At 52.4% G+C, this 20,843-nt stretch overlaps 1 protein-coding gene across 4 annotated transcripts in view; it reads right to left on the bottom strand.

The window, feature by feature from the left end:
• Positions 1 to 1,021: 1,021 nt before the first annotated feature.
• Positions 1,022 to 20,843, bottom strand: part of INSRR (insulin receptor related receptor) — a 36,902-nt gene continuing 17,080 nt past the window's right edge. For 2 of the 4 annotated variants that reach the window (XM_035137260.2, XM_060269769.1), the window contains exons 3-22: positions 19,525 to 19,840; positions 16,864 to 17,006; positions 16,161 to 16,305; positions 15,870 to 16,084; positions 14,962 to 15,088; positions 14,195 to 14,433; positions 13,550 to 13,717; positions 13,266 to 13,455; positions 12,399 to 12,440; positions 11,349 to 11,650; positions 10,383 to 10,519; positions 9,647 to 9,812; positions 7,214 to 7,325; positions 6,809 to 6,879; positions 6,109 to 6,338; positions 5,436 to 5,546; positions 4,837 to 4,996; positions 4,420 to 4,549; positions 3,796 to 3,930; positions 1,022 to 3,427 (exon numbers count right to left, since the gene is read on the bottom strand). In XM_035137260.2, coding sequence (XP_034993151.1) covers positions 3,085 to 3,427; positions 3,796 to 3,930; positions 4,420 to 4,549; positions 4,837 to 4,996; positions 5,436 to 5,546; positions 6,109 to 6,338; positions 6,809 to 6,879; positions 7,214 to 7,325; positions 9,647 to 9,812; positions 10,383 to 10,519; positions 11,349 to 11,650; positions 12,399 to 12,440; positions 13,266 to 13,455; positions 13,550 to 13,717; positions 14,195 to 14,433; positions 14,962 to 15,088; positions 15,870 to 16,084; positions 16,161 to 16,305; positions 16,864 to 17,006; positions 19,525 to 19,840 — 3,482 coding nt within the window. In that variant the 3' untranslated portion in view covers positions 1,022 to 3,084. The remainder of the gene's footprint in view (positions 3,428 to 3,795; positions 3,931 to 4,419; positions 4,550 to 4,836; positions 4,997 to 5,435; positions 5,547 to 6,108; positions 6,339 to 6,808; positions 6,880 to 7,213; positions 7,326 to 9,646; positions 9,813 to 10,382; positions 10,520 to 11,348; positions 11,651 to 12,398; positions 12,441 to 13,265; positions 13,456 to 13,549; positions 13,718 to 14,194; positions 14,434 to 14,961; positions 15,089 to 15,869; positions 16,085 to 16,160; positions 16,306 to 16,863; positions 17,007 to 19,524; positions 19,841 to 20,843) is intronic. The other 2 variants (XM_060269768.1, XM_060269767.1) reach the window with 2 other exon arrangements.

Below are 20,843 nucleotides of genomic sequence, written 5' to 3'. Positions count from 1 at the left end.
CTGAGACGGGCTGTTGGTCTGATTCTGCAGATGGCAGCTTCCCTCCGTTCCTCAACATTTTCCATTTTTGCAATGGAGGGTTCCCTGTGCCCTCAATTTGTGCCCTCCTCTGTGTCCCATGGAAACACTGACCTGCTTCTTCCTCTTCCTTCCCATTCCAGGCAGCTGCTCGGCTGGCGCAGGAGGCTTCTCTTCACACGCCACCTCTGCCATTCCCCCCCAACCACTACGACTCCCCCCAAGAACAGCCACATCCTCTGCCCACTACGACGTGCCCCCAGTCAGGCACTACCCGCCATCACCCCCCCTCCGCAGGCAGGACCGGTGAGGAGGGCCAGAGCCCGCTGCCCCCCCTGCCTTCTCAGGGAAGGACTGAGTTCCAACCAGCTCAGCAGCAGCAGGACCTTCATCCCTCCAGGCACCAGGCTTCCTTGCAGCTGCCATGGGGGCAGGACGTGGCGGATCTGGGCCCCAGGGCCACTGGAGGAACCACTTTGCCAGTCTCCTGGGCTGGCGTTTTGAATAGTGGTGAACATTTCCCACGGCAGCCGCCAGCAGGGTGCACAGCATCAAGGGGACGTCTTGGGGTGGTTGGGCTGCTTGGCTCATTTCCAGAGCTTCTCGGGTGGGAGCAGATCTCTCTGTCTCTTCCCCACCTCCCCCAACTTTTACAGAGACTAGCCACTTCAGTCTGATGAAAGAAAGTAAAGTGGGGCAGGGAGAAAGCACCTTATAGGCCAACAGGGGGTTGCACCATGTACAGAGATCACCTTTCATTAGAATCATAGAACTATAGAGTTGGAAGGGACCAAGGGTCATCTAGTCCAACCCCCATGCAATGCAAGAATCTCAACTAGAGCATTCCTGACAGGTGGCCATCCACCCTTCGCGTAAAAACCTCCAAGGACTGAGAGCCCACCACTTTCTGAGGGAGTCCGTTCCACTGTCAAACAGCTCTTGCCATCAGAAAGTTCTTCATCTCAGTGAACTCCTATGTACAAAGGAATTCTCCCCCCCCCCCCCCCCGGCTCTCTGCATTTTGTACTTTTCCATCTCAGAAGGTATAGCAGCCACCACCTTGGGGCCTCCTGCGTGTTTGCACTGTCAGTCGCTCTGGATTACGAGGTGCAGCAAGGACTACCCTTTGTTTCAAGAATCCCTTTCCCCAACCACAGCTTGCAATTTGCCTTCCCAAAACTGTCTCCTGGAAGGTCCAAGCAGTTTCAGTGTTGCATATTTTGCAACAGGAAAGGGCTTCACTGAGGATGAGCCAGCAGGACTCATAAGCCTGACTTCCTTGCAGGAATCTGTTAATCCATGTGCAAAGGGGTGACATACTCTCTGTAAGCCAAGTTTTGCACTGTCAGAAACTCTTGAAAAGACTTCAAAGATCAATGCACCAGGGAAACAGGGCACCTTTTCCAGTCAAAAGCCCACATTCCTTTATGAAGGCGCCACATGAGCACAGCGGGGACACCCAGAGCTGGAGCAGATGCACTTATATCACACACATGTTTTTGCGTGTGTCCGTGAGAGGGGGAAATCTTCATGGAGCCAGCAGCTGATGCAGAGGAATAAAGCCTCTCACCACAGCAACACCGTCTTAACACACACCGCTGCAGTTGGGCTAATTATAAAACCACCTAGTCCCATTAGAAACTTAATTCATATGGGAGGGAGGTTGGTTTCAGTTCTTCACGCTGGAAGCAAGTTTTAGCAGAGCTGTCTCTCGCAATGCTGGTTTGTACCAATAAAAGAGGCGCCCATCGGGCTCACCTGGACACCTCTACAGGAAAACAAACTGGTTTATTCAGAGTTCAAGGGCTTGCACTTCACTTTATGGAAGCAGCTGTTCACATCCAGCAATAATGAGAGCACCTTTGCAGTAATGGGGGAGAGGGAGAGCAGCTCATGCAGCCCGCCCACCCACAGCCAGCTCCAGAGATGGGGCCTTTACGTTTATACCCGACTTTTCTTCCAGCACGGAATCCAAAGCAGCACAAATGGTTGCAGGGAGAGAGGATCCCCCCATCCAGGGAGTGACCTCACTTGGACCCGCTTAGCTTCAGCAAAATACTGACCTCCCAGTGCTTCTAGTCCACATCTGGGGAAGCCAGTGAAACGGCAGAATTTCCTATGCAACAAGGAGCAGGTGTTAGGACTGAAGTGGCCACTTGGTCTGAAGAGATCCTTGCAACAGCTGGGAAAGTGCAGTGGGGAGGAGGCCCCGGCTTCAGGGCCAGAATCTGGGACTTTGCAAAGTAAGGCCACACTGGATGGGAGACCCCCCAGGAAGCCTCTCTCAAGGCAGTTAGTTACTCTTTTATTTATTTATTTTTAAAAAAGTCTGCCAGTCTGGTTGCCATTCTGGAAGAGAGGTGAGATACAAAGGAAAGAACGTAACCTCCTCTGGAGTGGCTGTGGGGATGAACACATTTGTGGCCCCTCATCCCCAACACACGCCCAGAGGCAGGAATAGGCTGTGGAAAAGTCTGGCCATCCTTCGACCTTCCCAAAGCCAGTCCATTTGGCCTTCAACTTCCTTCACAGGCACTGGCTGCACGTTTTAGCCCCATGGCCCAGGAGTTCACTTGTGCACCAGTCCCACAAAGGAGCATGAAATCCCTGGGCAAGGCTGCCACAGCGATCCACTTCAGGGAGCGTAAGTATGTCTCTGTTTCCTGGGCCGCTGCATGCGCAGTCCCTCTGAGGAGAGCCAGTTCACCCCCAGCTGAAGGACTGCAAATGCTCCCCACGAAGCCACAGCCCACAGTGATGGGGGGGGCAGGGAGGAGGCTGCCCACAGCACCCCCCATGCCCAAAGTGGCTGAAGGGAGAAATGACAGAACAGGCCAAGGCCCTCGGGAAGAAAATGAGCGCCCAGCAAAGTCATCTGCTCCTAAAAAGAGACTCCACCCTGTCACCCTGAGGGGAGTGTCACTAGGTGGTTCTCCTCCTGGAAGGGGTCCTTTCTCTGCTCCAGCCGCCATAGTAGGCAGCCCAGAAGCATCCTGGCTTTTCAGCAGGTCCCAAAGAGGGCAACGGGGGTCTCCTGTGAGGTGGGCCCCATGATGGCGCCCTTCTTCAGAGGCCCACCTTCCCATTGGGTTGGCAGCAGTCTGTAGGCTGGCTCTGCAAGGGGTCCCTGCCAAGGCCCAGAGCGCGGAGCGGGCTGCCGTTGGGGATGGCGGCACCCTGGGGTGGGGCCAGCTCAGGTGCTGCTTCCTCCTCCTCCCCCCTCAGAAGTAGATGCTCCGTCTCTGTGTCTGAAGCCTCCCAGGAGCTGCAGCATTTGTTCTCCAGGCTGTAGAAGAAGGAGTGGGTGCGGAAGGCGGCGCTCATGTCCTCCTTGATGCTCTCCAGGATCTGGGCGAAGGTGGGGCGGAGGCGGGGGTTCTGCTGCCAGCACCAGGTCATCAGCTCATGGCTGGAAGATCCACAAGGGCAGGAGGGGGGCGGAGAGATAGAAGAGCAGGGGGTCACTCTCCCCTCCACTACTGCACCATCCCCACCCCAAAAGCTCCCCAAGGCAGCCTTGACATCAGCCTGCTGCTGGCTCCCAAGAGGAGATTTGTTTCAAGCCGCCTTGCTGTGGGGGCAGGCAGGGAGGGGGGCACTGCTGCCCAGATGGGGAGGCCCCCACAGGCCATGTACAGCCCAAGGACTGCCAGCAGCAACCCTGCCTGGATATACCGGTAGGAGGTGAGGGAAGGGGGAGGGAGGCCCATCTGCCTTTGCACAGCCCAGGTGCCACCTGGATGGACTGACACAGACAGGCACTGGTGGGGCGCTTACAGCTTCTGTGGACAGTTCTCTGGCTTCTCCAGGACCCCGTTATCCATCACGAAGTGCAGGACCTGCTCATTGGACATGCCCTGGTAGGGCTGCTCAGCCAGCGTCGCGATTTCCCACAGCACCACCCCAAAGGACCTGCAACAGAACAGTCAGTCTCTTCCTCCTGGCCTCTTGCCACAGGGCACAGCTGAGGAGAGGCGCCCAGGACAGCCATTGTGCACAGCTGCTCTTTGCAAGGTTTACGGTGGGAAGGGGAAGACAGGCCCCACACACGAGGGTCCAACTCAAGATGCTGCTCAAGTGCAGGGCCTCCGCCTCTGCCCCACAAAGACCAGCTCTCCCTGTTGCTCAGACAAGCAAACAAGACGTTGCTAGCTAGAGAGCGCCATGAGCAGGAGCCACACCTGCCACCCTCAGCCTCTGTCACACACTGTCCTTGAAAGTTCCTGCTTCCAGTCCCAGATTATCCTTGAGTGAAAATGCCATGGAAGGGTTTATATAGTGGTGACAAAGATGTGCTAGAACTCCCTGGGACTGGAAATCTGCCACCCCCACCCCTGCTGCTCTGGAGGACAGTGTGGGTTGGAGCGAGCAAGCCTGCCCCTTCCTCTCCCAAACACCCACCAGATGTCCGAGTGTGTGTTGAAGAGGCCATCCTTCAGGGCTTCCGGGGACATCCAGCGGACAGGCAGCAGACCTTTCCCCCCTTTGCGGTAATAGTCCGTCTCATAGATGTCCCTGGTCATGCCGAAATCTTTTGCGGGGAACCAAGATGAAGAGAATTTGGCAGGGAGGGAGACATGCAACCACCTGGCAGCCAGAGGAGCTGCAGTCTGAGCTGCAGGGAGCCCTCGTGGCCACGGATCTAGTGTGTGGCAGGAGGTCTGATCCAGGGAGGCCAGTGCCACCAGAAATGGGGGAGGGGATCGTTGCTGCAGCAAACAGGCTGCTACCCTCCTGGGCATCCTTGCCTCAACCACTACCACCTCTACTCATAGAGAATGACAATGATAACACCCCTGAACCCCAACCTGACCTCACCCCCAATCTTCACAGTGAAGTCCTCTGACACCATGCAGTTGCGGGCAGCAAGATCCCGGTGGACAAACTTCTTGGCATTCAGGTAGGCCATGCCATCCGCGATCTCGCCAGCCATCTGGATCATGTCCCTCAGCGATGGGGGAGGCAGGCCAGGGTTATTCTAGAGAGAAAGAACCACAAAATAGCCTGTCCCAGGGCAGGGGGAAAGAGACCAACAGGATTTCTTCTCTGGGGAAATTTCCTCAGCCACTCCAGGAGAATGCCATGCGCTCAGTCTGTCTCCATACTTTGGTTTTGTCTCCCAGCTACTATCAAAGCTGGCAAAAGCTGGCAGGCAAGGAGACCCCTGACTGGTCGCCACCCTCCGAGATGAGAAAAGTGTTTATGAACTCCCTCAGTGCCCTGGGCTATGGAACTTCAGCACTAATGAAAACCCAGCTCCCCATAGCGTAATGTGGGCAATCCCCACCCTCTGGCTTTGGACTGGATTGGCAACATTTTGCTCTGCTGCAAACAGGTGCAACTGCTTCTCCACCCAAGCAGGCTGCTTTACTTGAGCCCTGGAGGAAAGCCTGGGGGAGGCTCTGCAAGTCACTCACCTCAGCTTCCGGCCTGAGGGAACGGAGGTAGCTTTTCAGGTCCCCCCTCGTCATCAGCTCCATGATGACCAAGGCAGGTTGGCCCTGGGAGACTACGCCAAGAAGACGGACCTGAGAGCCAGCAGAGATAAAAAAAGGCCAGCTGGCATGTAGAGGACGCTCTCAAAGTCCTCAACCCACAGGCAGGAGGGGGGTCCAGTAACCCTAATGCCACCTCCACAGAGTAGGCCAGGATTAGCATTCCCACACTGCAGAGTTGAATGGGGCAGGATGAGAACCTGGCAGATCACCTCCGACCCTCTAGCAGAGCAAGACGGGGGCAATGGCGCTCCCTCTTTGCATTGCTGCAATTGGTCATCCAAACACCAACTTTGGCACACGTCTCACCACCCCTTGTCATTTAACCACATGGAAGCTGAAATCTAGCCTGTTCCTCTCTGGGAATCCAGGGAGGGCTGCCCTGAAGTATTTTGCAGCAGACAATGCCCACCAACCCACAGATCAAGTTGCATAATCCCTGAGGCTGATCAAGCTATTTTGGCACCCGAGGCAGAATGTCCGATGAGTGTCTCCCCCTGGGAGAACAAAGCACAACAAAAACAGCACTGGTACCATATGCTGCTTTTCCTGACACCGAAACTCAGCTGTCCAACGGGAGGGCCGGCCCACTTACCACGTGGTGGCACCTGAAGGCTTTCATGACCGAGGCCTCATTCAGGAACTCGATGCGCTCCCGCGTGGTAGCCAACTCATTGACCGTCTTCAGGGCCACTCTGGTCTTCTCTCCCTCCTGTTCGATGTCCTGGGCAAGCCCTTCGTAGACCATCCCAAATGAGCCCTGGCCCAGCTCCCGCAGCACCGTTATCTTCTCCCGCGCCACCTCCCACTCATCTGGGACGTACACTAGCAAAAGAGAGGCACCGAAGGAAAAGCACAGAGCGCTCAGTGTGGGGCCCACACATACGCCCCCCCCCCAAGGCAAGGCTGGGGGGCCTGGAGGGTGGCGGAGGGGCAAGGCCAAGAGTAGAATCAGGTGGAGAGTCCTCCTGCACAAGCCCCGCTGCAACACTGAATATAGGCACAGCTGCTGCGAGGAGCCCACGCCAGCCTTCCCCAACCTGGTGCCCTCTAAAAGATCTGGACCAAAACTCCCATCAGTCCCAGCACGGTCAGGTATGAGGATGCAAGCCAGGAGTCCAGCAAAATGTGGATAGCCCCCGGCTAGGGACAGGGTAGGCTTAAGGCATCATCCATCAGTTCCATAGAAATCTCCACCTGTGCCCTCTCAGACAGAGGGTGCCCCTGTGATAATGGCGCCGTGCCCGCCTCTGCCTCGGGGTGCCTTGCGACTTTGAAAGGTGAGCCGTACTCACTGTTTGAGGTGCTGAAGTATTCAGGGTTGACTGAGGCATACAGTGTGCCACTGGGGTATCCCTCTGTGCTTCTGGGAGGGAGAGAAAAAGGGCTTTGCATGGCAGGTCCTTTGCATGGCAGGGACCACAGTGGCGGTGAGTTCCCCTCCCCCTTAGGACCCTCCCTGTGGGATTTTGGTTCAACATCATTGCTGACGTGGTCCATGCCAAGTTAAATCAACATTTCTCTGCCGGTAGAAAGTGTGAGCTGACCCTTCCCCAGAGAATGTTCTGGAAGGAACACACACTGACCATCAGCTCTTGGGAGCTGGAGACCCATAACATCTGGAGGGCCACAGATTCTCCACCCCATGTTGGGGGGGGGGCACCTCTAACAGCACCAGTGTCCTGCCGATTCCATATTACCTTTTCTTGTTGTATAAGAAAACAAAGACGGCCAGGCAAGTGATCCCCACCATCAAGACAATGGGCATCAGCGTCAAGAGCACATAGAAGTTTCCGGGCTCCTCTTCCTCTACTTGTAAGGGGGTTAATGGAAGTAAGTTGGGGGGGGGCAGAGAAAGAAATATTTAATTATTACATAACTATTTAACATTGATCAAACAACAAGCCCCAACTGGGTTTATTTGTGTGTTTTTAATATTCTAAGCGGGGATCCTGGGCCATTTCAGGCTCTTAGAAATTACATGTACACAACTCACAGTCTCCACCACTGCAATGGCTGCTCAGGCAATATTTTGTCTGCTTTCCTAACATTTGGCACCATGTGATAAAAAGGATTCTAAATTCACGCACTAAATGACCCACAGCATTGTGGTACAACTGCTGGCCATCATTTGGGCTCCCCAATTAAAGGGGACATGCTAAGCCTCTGAGGAATAGAAATAAAGGTAAAGGTAAAGGGACCCCTGACCATTAGGTCCAGTCGTGACCGACTCTGGGGTTGCGCGCTCATCTCGCATTATTGGCCGAGGGAGCCGGCGTATAGCTTCCAGGTCATGTGGCCAGCATGACAAAGCCGCTTCTGGCAAACCAGAGCAGCACATGGAAACGCCATTTACCTTCCCGCTGTAGCGGTTCCTATTTATCTACTTGCACTTTGACGTGCTTTCGAACTGCTAGGTTGGCAGGAGCTGGGACCAAGCAACGGGAGCTCACCTCGTCACAGGGATTCGAACCGCCGACCTTCTGATCAGCAAGCCCTAGGCTCAGTGGTTTAACCACAGTGCCACCTGGGTCCCGAGGAATAGAAATATTGTCCCCATAAACATCCTCCCTTCTGTGCTCCCAAGGGGAGGGAGACCTACATCACTTTCTGCACAAAGGCAGCCTTGATTACTTGAGACATAAAGCATTTGCTCCCTTTTCTATCTATTAATCTCTAGACACTTGGACTGGGGTATATTGTTTTGGGAGGGGGGTGTTAAGGGGGGTTGTTACTGATTTTTTAAATCTTTATTTTAGATTTTATTATGATTTATGTGGAAATTGTCCAATTTGGCTGTGTATTTTTGATGTTTTATTTATTGTTGGTGATTACTTCTGTAATGCTGTATTTTTTCATGTTGTAAGCCACCTCGAGCATGGTTTGAACTATGGAAAGGCAGCATACAAATAAAATTATGTATGTATTGTTGTGAGTTTGTGGGTGCCAGACTACTCTAATCCCTGGATCTAGCATGTGTTTTTATTTATACCCTGCTCATCTGGCTGGATTTCCCCAGCCACTCTGAGAAGCTCCCAAAATAATAATAATAATAATAATAATAATAATAATAATAATAATAATAATAATGTGATAAAAGATCAAACATTTAAAACTTCCCTAAACAGGGATGCCTTCAGATGTCTTCTAAAAGTCGGATAATTGTTTATTTCCTTAACATCTGATGGGAGGGTGTTCCACAGGGTGGGAGCCATTACCAAGAAAGCCCTCTGCCTGGTTCCCTGTAATCTCACTTCTCACAGGGAGGGAACTGCCAGAAGGCCTTCGGAGCTGGACCTCAGTGTCCGGGCTGAACGATAGGGGGTGGAGATGCTCCTTTAGGTCTACTGGACCAAAGCCGTGTGGGGCTTTCAAGGTCAGCGCCAACACTTTGAATTGTGCTTGGAAACGTACTGGGAGCCAATGTAGGTCTTTCGGGACCGGTGTTATATGGTCTCAGCGGCTGCTCCCAGTAACCAGTCTAGCTGCCGCATTCTGGATTAGTTGTAGTTTCTGGGTAGAGTGCCAGGCTAGGTTGTCTTGAGGTGATAAGCCCTGGGTGATGCTCACTTTTGGGGCTGAATATTCTCCTTTTGTCACCAAGGCCCACAAAGCCACCATCTATTTACGGAAGGGGGTGAGGGCTGTGTGACTGGACTACAGCTCCTACCAGGTTTTCAGGCAGCTGGTCCTGCTGTCTCCTGGGGCTGGAGCCCAGGAACAGCAGCAGGTTCCCCTCCCCTGTTTTTATTCACCCAAGCAGCTGTGTGCTTCTCCTCTCTGCCTCGAAGGGATCTCTTTCTCCATTAGCCCCCAAGGTTGCTCTGAAAGTGGCCAAAAGGAAAACTCGCTGCCTGCATGCTCTTTTTTCTGGAGTTCCCCAGAACATCCCAGCTGCCAGCATCTGGGGCCACATTTTCATGAGATGTTAACCCAGAGATACAAAGGCCCAAGCTGTTCCAGGCGTCTGTGCTTGCCCTGCCTCCCGCCCCCACCCTGCATCATCACAGGGTTTCTCCATTGTGTCACCAGATGAACCTCCCTGAACTGCCAGGCTTGCTTAGTCAAAGTCAAACCATTCTCTTCCTTCTCTCTTCTGCTTGCCTTGCCTATGCACAGCCTCTACCACCTACCCGGCCCCAGGATGTAAAACTTGATCAGTCCGGTCCACGAGCCGTTCCCTGACAGTGAAGTGGCCCGGACCTTGGCAGAGTAATTTCCAGGCTGGAGGAGGTCGAGGAGGTAGCCCCCGTTCCGAGTGTAGCGGTGGCGAGAGACGCAGACAACTGAGGTGACTTTCTGCACAAGAGGAAGAAGGAAGCCAAGGAGGAGACAGGCGTGAGTGGTGCCTCAGGGGCCTGTGGATCCCTCTTTACAGTAGACCTGGAGGTGGGGAAGTTTGAAACCCTAGACTTGTGGCTGCTGGGGGGGGGCAGGATGCAGTGGTTGCAAGTGGCAGGGTCTAGTTAACCAGAGCCAGGATGCTACTGCTACTGGATCAGGCCAAAGGGGGACCACCTAGTCCAGCATGCCGCTCCTTCTCACAGTCGCCAACCAGATGCCGCCAGGGGGGGGGGCACAGGCAGGACAGGAGCAGGCGCAGCCCTATCCCTACTGAGAATTTCCTGTGCTGGTGTTGCTGAGCACGCTGCCTCTGGTCCATCATGACTACTAGTAACATTAGAGAGCCTTATCCTTCATTAGCATGTCTAATCCCTCTTTTAAGTCGGTCGCCATCACTACCTTGTGAGGCAGCAAATTCCTCCCTCCTGCCTGTCCTGAATCTCCAAACCTTCAGTCTCCTGCTGCTAATAAATGTTCCAGCGCTTAGCCCTGCTGCCACCACTAGGCCTCCAGCCCCTTCCTCACCTCACTCTCCCGGCTGTACTTGATTTCGTACTTGAGGATGAGCCCGTTGGGGTTCTTCGGCTCCTCCCACTTGAGGAGGACTCGGTTTTTCCCCGCTGGCTCCCAGGTCACATTGCCAGGGATGTTGTCTGCTTGAGCTGAGCAGAGAGAGAGCAAAGCAAAGAAACTCCTGAGTTGGCTTCCAGTGGAGTCAGGTGTGGGATTTAGTACGGCTGACGGAAGCCCATCACACTCTCCCTTCCTTCCACCCTTTGCCCAGGCAGGGTGAGAATGAGCACAGAGCTCTTCGTAGCTCATGGGACACCTTATGCAAAATGCCCATTCCTGGATCACATTTGCATCATTCCCAGACTTGGACCACCCATGAAGCAGACTACGGCAAGGGCCTCAGGTGGCAGAATCCAAAGTGTGACTCCACAAACGAGCCCCTGCCACCGTCACCACCAGAGAAGTGGTTGCAGCAGCTTCCAAGTTCCGGCAAGATCTCATGAGAGCCCTGCGCAACATTCCTGAGACCCCAGGAAGTGAGATAGAGGGCCTTGCTGAATGAAGTCTTGGGCAGCTGGTGTGTGGCCTCTGCATTATCTCATCAGAATCTGGAAGCCACAGCCACACAACTCCAGTAATTGAGGTGTTGGCAGGGGCAGCAAGGGGGAGGGCAGATGCACTGGGCAACATTGTCCCATTTCACCGCAGGTGATGAATTGAGACAGGCCGCCCCTGATCATTCCAGTAGGGAAGAGTCCGTTGATTCAGACAACGGACTGCAGAGGCTACTTACCAGCTAGTGATGGGGACGGGAGTTGTACAAAGAGGCAGGACCAAGGCTGGGCTTACAGTGAGGCAAAGCGGGGCAGACAGGCCAGGGGCATCAAGGGGCAGCTGAGCTCTCTGCTCCTGCCTGGGACTGATCCCCCCCCCCACACACACACACATGGCTTGCTGGGAGTGCTCTCTGGCACTTACGTTCTGGCATGGTTCTGGCAAAGACAAAGGTGGCAGCGCTGCAGCCCACAGTCTGCGCAGCGTGGTTGCAGGCGTGGATGTCGATGCGGTACTCAGTAAAATGGCGCAGGTTAGAGATCACCGTCCGATCCCGGACCACTTTATCCTCAAAGATGCGGAAATCCTTCTCAGTTTTGGAGCTACTGGACCATGTGCGGTTTGGGGTCACTCCATTCCCCAGGATTTCTGGGGACGATGTGTTGGCAAAGGCATGGCCAGGAACAGGGGTTATGGCAAAGGTGTCCCTGCGCCTCTTTGGGATCCTGTCACAGCAAAGGAAGCAGAGCGGTGAGGCCTTGGGGGCATAGTGTGGGGTAGGGCAGACCTGTCTACTGGGAGTTGATGTTTACCCTACAGCAGGCATGTCCAGCAGGTAGATCATGATCTACCAGTAGATCACTGGACATCCGCGGTAGATCACTGGTAAATCATTGGCTCCCCCCAAAGAAGCTGAACAACTGTGGCTCCCCCCCTCCTCCCTGAAAAAACTCAACAACTTTGACCTGAACCCCAAAAAAGGGGGTAGATCACTGCCAGTTATTAACTGTGAGTAGATCGGTCTCTTGGGAGTTGGCCACCCCTGCCCTACACCTCAAGGTAGATGACAAGTGTCATGCCCAGCCCTTAGTCCACAAACCAGACACAGTCGGGTTAGGGTCCAAACTTAGTCCAGCCCCCAAACGTATTACAATAGAAAGCTGAACTGGATCCACCCAACAGTTAAGAGTGTGGGGATGTTTGAGTGCCTGGAACTTGGTAGGCAAAGGCAGGCAATAGGAAGAAAAGAAACTTCTGGTCCTGAAGGGGTTGGGGAGAGGGGAAGAGACCCCCTTTTCTTCCTAAAATGGGTCCATTCTCTGCAACCTGATAGTCTGCACTGTCTGTACATTTTGAGAGAGCCTCCAGATGGTGGGGCAAACTTGAGGCATCCATTTAAAAAAAACATTTCTAGTCCTCAAATGAAAATGTGTGAACATTCCTTTTCATTTTCGGCTACACATTGCAGCTTACCTGTAAGAGATCTTGTTGATGGAAGTGACTTTCCAGGGGGGTCTGAAAAAGGACAAAGAAGGTGAAAATCTCCGCTTACTACCCCCTGGCTCCAGCTTTCTCCTCTGCCTCTGGTGAATATTTTAGCTGATGATAGTGCAGCCACAGAGGTGGGAGCAGGTGAGAGTTGGTGGCTCAAAACATCCAGAAGGTACAAGGTGGGAGAAGACTGAGGTCGCACGTCACTGAGGAGGGGACTCCCCACCCCAATCTCTGCCTCAGACAATATTGGAGAGCTGCTGTCGCTGCCAGTCAGAGTAGACATTACCAGTAGAGATAGGTAAAACAACCCTGACCTAGTATAAGTCAACTCATGCCAGTCTTTTCAAACTTTTTCAGACTAGCCCTGCAGGACACTTCTGGAAATAAGGCTTAGGAATCTCCTGAGCACCAGTTGTTGTTGGTTTTTTTGGGGGGGGAGGGTTGCTGGGCTTGCAAGCAGTTGACAGTGCCATTCCTGCCTAACATTTTCAGGCTCAAGATGGCTGCTCTCCAGTTGGGGAAGGAGCGCTGGGAGTCAGTGGAAGGTTTGGAGCAGGCACCCCCAAACTGCGGCCCTCCAGATGTTTTGACCTACAACTCCCATGATCCCTAGCTAAGAGGACCAGTGGTCAGGGATGATGGGAATTGTAGTCCAAAACATCTGCAGGGCCAAAGTTTGGGGATGCCTGGTTTGGAGTACCAAGATGGCAGAGAGAACCACCCACCAGTTCCGACAGGCTCTCCCACCTGCTGACCATTGCTGCTGTCAGCCCTGACTTCCGCCCGCCCATGGAGTCACAACCCCAAAATGCACAGCCTGGCCTGCACAGCTCTAGCCCTGGTCACCTGGGGATGATGATGGAATTATGCAGGAAGTTTTCAAACTTCTTCTGGAAAGAGACGGTTTCATCCCTCAGGGGGCTTTGCCCCACAGGGCTTTGACACGGGCAGCACTGCTGCTCCTCTCCAACCTCCTGGCCTTCGCCGTTGTCTGTGTCAAAGCGAGTGTCTGCACTGCTGGTGGGCAGGCGGAGGCCTGGCAGGGCGAGAGGAGAGAGAGAGGCTGTGAGCAAAGGCCCTTTGGGGGCTGCATGAGGTCCATGTGCCACGGAGCAGGCCAGCCACCTCACCTTTGTGGCAATAGTCATTGACAAACAGCTCAGAGTCCTCAGCCAGCTGCTGCCACAAGACCAGGTAGTAGGCGATGTTGCCATTGGGCTGGCTGGGTGGCTTCCACCGGACAATGAGGTGGGACGAGGAGTTGGACATGGAGATGACGTCCCGGGGAACTGTTGGAGCTGGACATCAACAGGGGAGCAGGGGAATGTAATTGAAAGAGAGAGAAAAAGAGAGAGGGAGAGGGAGAGAGAGAGAACCAATATACAGAGCCAGGGTGTTGTAGTGGCTAGAGTGTCAGACTACAACCTGAGAGAGACCAGGGTTCAAGTCCCCATTCAGCTATGAAGCTTTCTGGGTGGCCCTGGGCCAATCACTACATCTCTCAGTCTAACCTAATCTCAGCCATCTTTAAAGTTTTGAGGTGGCCGCAGTGCAGGAAGGATCACAGCCCTCCATCTCATGCTAGGCCTCTTCTGCCTCCACAGAAGGGAGTGCTCCTTTCAAGGTCCCTCTGCTGCAGGCCCAGAACCCCCACTGCATCCCAGCAATTCTACTCAGAGCCCAGTCCAAGTCCCAGGAGCAGCTCTGGCGCCCAGGGGTGGATGACATTGGTCACAGGCTCCTGTTCCTCTCGCTCACCCGCCCGCCCGCGTTACCTGCAGGCATGGTACGGATGTAAACCACCTCGCTCTGAGCCCCGTAGTTGCGCCTCTCCTCGGCGGTGGTGAGGGTGATGGCCCGCACAAAGATGGCATACTGGGTCCAGGGCTTGAGGCTCTGAAGCACCACCCCCGGCTCCTGCTCGTTGTTCAGGGGCAGCTCCACATCCACCACGTTCCAGCTGTTGGCACCGCAGGCATCCTGCCCAATGTATTCCGTCACGTTCTGGAAGGGCCTGGGAGATGAGGCACCCAAGGGAGGGTCAGGCCTGCAGGAGCAGCCAGGAAGGTAGCTTGGCTCCCCTCCTGCCACTTCCCGGCTCTCCAACTGCCGGGCACTTGGCAGACCAAGAAGGACGTGCAAAGAGATTCGTTTCGGTTTCTCACTTTCCCCACCTTCAGTTCAGTTCTCCACATTTCCACATCAGTTTGTTCTCATTAAAATTCACCAGCATTTTAGTATGTGTTTCTCCTAATACACACATTCTTGCAAAGCAAGGTTCCCAATATAAGGCATTTCCTTTGGTCTTTTCACTAATATATTTACCTCTATGCACACTGTACCCTCCTAGCCTGTGCTTTTCAGTATACATTCAAGTTGCACTGCAAACTTCAGAGAGTCATGAAGGACAGCTGGGTCTTGGTTCGCATACAGTTCCAGAAGGGGCGGATCTTCCCCTTCAGGTGTGCTGGGTGTCCCCTGCAGCAGCAGCAGCAGAAAAGAGCAAAGCCCCCCCCCCACCAGAGGCTCCCCAAGGACTTACGATTCCTTGTAGTAGATGATGAAGCTCAGGCGGTCATGATACTCTGGGGGCCGGTAGCGCTCCCACTTGAGGAAGATGCGATCTGACTCAGTGGTGTTGGACACAAAGCGCAGGGTTTGGGTCTTGCCTGAAATATAGGGGGGGGGGGTAAAACCTGGAAGGAATCTTGAAAACTGGCATGGGCGAGGAGTGGGGGAGGAACACAAGTGGCTTCAGGGAGCAACAGTGGAGCTGGCAAGGAGCCCTGGGAAATTTCATGGGCAAAGGTCAAAATATCTTTTTCATTTCTAGCTGTGCAAATGACAAAAATCCCAAACCCTGATTTCACTGAAAATGTTCTGGGAGAAAAGACCTGCAATAAAAGTGGGCCGGGGGGCGGGGAGGGGTTGGGATGACAGCTGCTGCTGCTGCTGCTGCTGCTATTGGGGTTGCAGGTTTCAACTGCGGCACCCTAAAGATTTAACAGTTTGAAGGTATCTTGCCGTTTTGATGCAGCAAATGAACAGGGCTGCTGCCCCTCTGATATGGCAGACAGACCAATGAACGAAAAAGCCAGGCTCCATGAGCTCTGGTGGTGGCCAGTTTTAAGCAGTGAAGCCAAAAGGACCAACCACCCCACAAGTCCAGCCTTTCCCCAACTTGGTCCCCCCACCAGATGTTGCTAGACTCAAGTTCACCTCATCATCACCCCTGACCCTTGGCTGTACTGGCTGTTGGAGCGACTGGGGGACAAGAGTAACAACAGCTGGGGGCACCAGTTTGGGAAAGGCACCCCAACTTCCTTGTCAGGCAACCCCCCTCTCCATCTCCGATTGCCATGGCTACCCTCATTACTGCCTACGAGGTGTCCTCCAGGGTCCCTCGATGCTGTGCCCCCCCCAAGCCCTCTTCCCCCCAGAGCAACTCACAGGAGGCTCGATCGCCATTGGTCCGAGGATTGATCTCTGCTTTGTTTTGTCTGCCCTTTGTCCCTGTGATCTCCTCCATGCGGTAAATCTCTGACAGGCAAAGCCTGGGGTTGAAGGCAAAGTACATCTTGCCAACGGGGATGGAGAGGGTGTAATGGCTCCAGTCCCAGAGCTGCTGGAGGTTCTGGTTATCCAGCACGTAGAGCGTGTAGTTCCTGGAGGCAAAACGGAGGAGGGTGTTTTACAGCCCGCCCTGCCAGGGTGGAGCCGTGCCCTTGCCCTCTGACTCACCCGTCCACCATGGAGTCCCCTCGGATGAGCTTGAGGTTCTTGAAGAAGGACAAAGAGATGAGGGCAAAGGAGTGCTTGATCTTCAGGAAGCCCGTGATGGTCTCGATCAGACCAAGACTGCCCTGCAGGGCGGAGGCCAGGTTATCTGTAGGAAGGGAGAAGCAGCTTTTAGGCTTTTTGCATGTTTGAAAGGATTGCCTGGTGCTGTGCTGTGTTCTTTCTTCAAGCACTTTATGCTTTTCAACACACATTTCTTTTACTTTTTGAAAAACCTGTCCCAAGAAAGGGGAGCTGGCTTCCTAACTGGCATTAATAATAATAATAATAATAATAATAATAATAATAATACCTTTATTGTCAATGTACAAACTGTGTACAATGAAATTAACCAAGCCTCCCTTCCCCCCCTCCACAAACACTCAATCTCATTGCACTCTGTGTGCTTGTCGCACAACACACCAACCCCAAAAGTCAGTTACACTATATTATTTTCCATTCAGCAGCCTAACAGCCCACGGATAGAAACTGTTTTTTAGCCTATTGGTACAACTGATTATACTTCTATATCTGAGGAAATCTGGATGCATGGCAGGATCACCCCCCCTCAAGTCATCCCTCTAAAAATTCAGTCCCTCAGTGGGCAGAGGCCAGACCTCCCTCCCTGGAGTGCCCAGCACCCTGGGGCACAAAGGGAGCCACTCACCTCCCCGGCGGATGTTCAGGATGAGGTTTCCCTCGATGAGGGTGCAGCCAGCCAGGTCCTTGGCTGCCCGTGTGGAGTCAATGGTCTTGGTGCCCACTTTGCATTCCTTTGGGCAAAGCCCCTCACACTTGTGGCAGAAGATGCTGAAAGAAGGGGGGTTGGGGAAAAGACCTGGGGATGATGCACCCACAATGCAGGGAGGGGCCTCTCTCCACCCCTCACATCTCAGAGGCACCACAGAGGAAGCTCTCAGCTGATCTGCACCAACGTTCCTCTCACCACTGAGCACACGTCTTCCTTCCCCCAAAGAATCCCTCAGCCCCCTTAGCAAACCACAGTTCCTGTTAGTATTTGTAATGTAATTTCATTGGAACTGCATTTCACAAAGATGAAATGGTAATGGGCAAAGGAGGTGGCAGTTGGCAACTGGCAGTTGGGAGTTGGCTGGTTCTCTCTGAGAGTTCTATCTTGACTGGGAAGGGGAGAAGTGAGGGGACCTCTGGCAGACACTGTCTGCAAGAGTCTGTAAATAAGACTTGAGGTTCAACTGTAGCCAACCTGTCAAGTAAAAAGATTTATCTTCAGCTATCTGCATAAGGCATTTTTTTTAATCACAAATAGCTAACAGTTCCCAGGATTTCTTTGACAGACAGGAATGTCTTTTAAATGGATAGCAGGGCAGCAACAGCAGCCACAAAGAACCAACTTTGGGTTCATATTCACACACTTTCATTCTCTCACACACAATATCAGCCCGGCAGGCCCACAGCAGGCAGGATCAGGGCAGGACCCTCGACAGGGCACATTTCCTATCCTGGACCCTGGCCATGTGAGTGAGTTTGTAACCTATACTTGTTTTTGGAGGAATGGATGGAAAATGAGATTCTGATTCGACATTAGGAAGAACTTTCTGATGACAGGAGCTGCTTGAAAGTGGAACAGGCTCTCTCGGAAGCTGGTGGACTCTCCTTCAGGGAAGTAGTCAGACACGCACTCTGGACTTTAAGGTGTCAATTTCAAAAAGCTGAAGGAGCTACTGAGTGTGATCCCGTGGTCAGATATACTAAATGAGAAGGGAGTCCAAGTAGGAGGGTAGTTTCTAAAAGGAGAAATATTGAGGCACCTAAGGAAACCGGTGTGGGTGCATAAGGAGCTTTCAGATGAGCTGAGAGTTAAGAAGGGCATGTATACAAAATGGAAGAAAAGGGAAATCACAAAGGAAGAGTAGGCTACACATGTGAAGCCAACAGTTGCAAGGAGAAGGTCAGGCAGGCTAAAGCTCAGAATGAGCTCAGGCTTGCAAGAGAGGTTAAAAATAATTTTAAAAGGTTTCTTCAGCTATGTCTGAAGTAAGAGGAAGAACAAGCAAGTGGTAAATGTGGGTTGAATGAGGTAAATGTCAGGTGGATTTGTAGCTAGTTGACTGACCGAACCCAAAGAGAACTCATTAACGGTTCGTCATCATCCTGGAAAAAGGTGACAAGTGGGGTGCCACAGGGTTCTGTCCTGGGCCTGTTGTTGTTCAACATCTTTATAAATGACTTGGATGAAGGAATTGAGGGGAAGCTCATCCAATCTGCAGATGACACCAAACTGGGAGGGGTAGCTAATGCCGCAGAAGACAAAATCGGGATTCAAGACAACCTTGGGCGCAAGCTAAGGAAATGAATTTCAATAGGGAGAAAGGTCAGGTTCTGCACTTAGGCAAGAAGAACCATATGCACAAATATAGGATTGGGAACCCCTGGCTTACTAGCAGTAGATGTGAAAAGGATCTAGCAGTCTTGGTACCCCTAGCTTAACATGACTCAACAGTATGAGGCAGCAGCAAAAACAGCTAATGCTATTCTAGGCTGCATCAACAAAAGTATACTGTCCAGATCAAGGGAAGTAACAATATCACTCTATTCTGCCTTAGTTAGACCACACTTGGAAAACTGTGTCCAATTCCAGGCACCACAATTTAGGAAGGTGTTGACAAGGTGGAATGTGTGCAGAGGAGGGCAACCAAGAGGATCTGGAAACTAAGGCTTACGATGAGCGCTTGAAGAAGCTGGGTATGTTTAGCCTGGAAAAGAGGAGACTGAGAGGAGATATGTTACCCATCTTCAAATACCTCAAGGGCTGTCACTTGGAGGAGGAAGCATGCTTGTTTTCTCCCACTCTGGAGGTTAGAACTCAAACCTATGGCTTCAAGTTGCAAGAAAGGAGATTCCGACTAAATATTTGGAGAAACTTTCTGACAGTAAGAGCTGTTCAGCAGAGCAAAAGACTCCCACAAGAGTGGTGGACTCTCCTTCTTTGGAGGTTTTTAAACAGAGGTCGGATTGCCATCTGTCCTGGATGCTTTAGCTGAGATTCCTGCATTGCAGGGGGTTGGACTAGGTGAGCCATGTTTCCCTTCCAACTCTATGAGTCTAAGTTTTTTAACAGAGGTTTGTTATCCACCCGTAAGGATGGTCATCCTTTAGTTGTGATTCCTGCATTGCAGGGGGTTGGACTAGATGACTCTTGGGGTACCTTCCGATTCTACCATTCTATGATTCTGTGAAAACTGGGGCAAAAGTGTTTTAAGTGACCTGATCAGTCCAACACTTGGCAGAAGACAACTGAGCTCTCAGGCCCTTGAAAAGTGTGAGGCCGGCAGGCTGGCCCCCTCACCTGCTCTCGTTCCTCTTGTAACCCGAGGGGCACTCAGAGAGGCACTGCCCCTGGTGGATGACAAACTTGGAAGAGTCGCGGGGGTTCTCCGACACCTTGCGCAGGCTGGCGCAGTGCTCCGCGGTCACGCAGCGCCACCCTTCATACTCGTAGGTCAGCTCCGGGCAGGATCTCAGGCAGTGCCCGTTGAAGTAGAAGTGGTGGCAGGCAGTGCAGGCGTGGCTGTCTCCCGGGCGGTGGCAGCTCCCCAGGCACTCTGGGTGGCAGCACTCGGAGGAGCTGGTGCAGGCAGCACCCCCCACTTTGCAGGGACACACTGCAAGGGAGAGAAAGAAGGCGGAAGGCGGAGTGTGAGGCAACAGCAGCACTGGGAGAAAGGGGATGCGCCACTCTGGGGCTGCCCCTCAGCTTCTCATCCCCCCCCCCAATCCTAATTTTAGCTCCCTTTATTCTACACACACTCATGTCTGCAGATTTTTAAAAAGAGCCACATGAAAACCACAGGTGCATTTTTGCGCACATTTCACCTAATATATATATATATATATATTTGTACCCAATTTTGCTTGTATGCCTCTTTGCAAATAATTCCCCCCTTAGCCAGTTCATTTTTTGTATATTTCCACTAACACAAGCATTTTTGTGTGTATATTTCACTAATACAGTAGACCCACAATTTACGTGCAGTTAACCTGTGTGCATTTAAAAGAAAAATTGAAAAGGGAGTAGAAAGACCCGACATTGCACCCAATGTGTTTTGACTATACGTGATGTTTGCTTTATTTGCTATCTCTGTAATGTAACCTCTGTGTGAGTTGCAAGTCTACTGTATAAGCATTGGAGGAGTGAGAATTTCGAAAAGCAAGCTGAGTTTTTTGAGCATTGGTTTAGTTGAGAGCCTGGCTGTGGCCCAATGTTCATCTGACTGACTTCCATTCTGCTCTTTTATGCTTTGTTTTAGTAATATTCTATTATGCCACCTTGGAAAAATATTTCTAATTTGAAAGGTGCCCTAGAAGTCAGGGCCGGCTCACCCATGAGACAAGGAGAGGTGAATGTCTCAGGCGGCAGGGTCCACAAGGGGCAGCAGAACACAATGTAGTTCTTTATTTCCTGCCTTGTTTCTGGTGTCATCAGCATATAAACTGATAGTAAATAAACTCCACCCTGTCTTAACACTTTTTAGTATTTCAAATCCTAAAGCTTCAGCTAACAGCCCTATGGATACAGCAAACAGCAAGGCCGGAGCAGGCAACCTTGCCAAGCATAATTTAAGCTAGTTGCCTCCATTTACTGGCACGTAGACATTTGGCTCCTGA

This window comes from Zootoca vivipara, chromosome 17 (assembly GCF_963506605.1).
Source record: "Zootoca vivipara chromosome 17, rZooViv1.1, whole genome shotgun sequence".
Classification (NCBI taxonomy): Eukaryota; Metazoa; Chordata; class Lepidosauria; order Squamata; family Lacertidae; genus Zootoca; species Zootoca vivipara.
The sequence above is the reverse complement of the archived record's forward strand: the minus strand, read 5'-3'. Positions and strand labels throughout refer to the sequence as shown.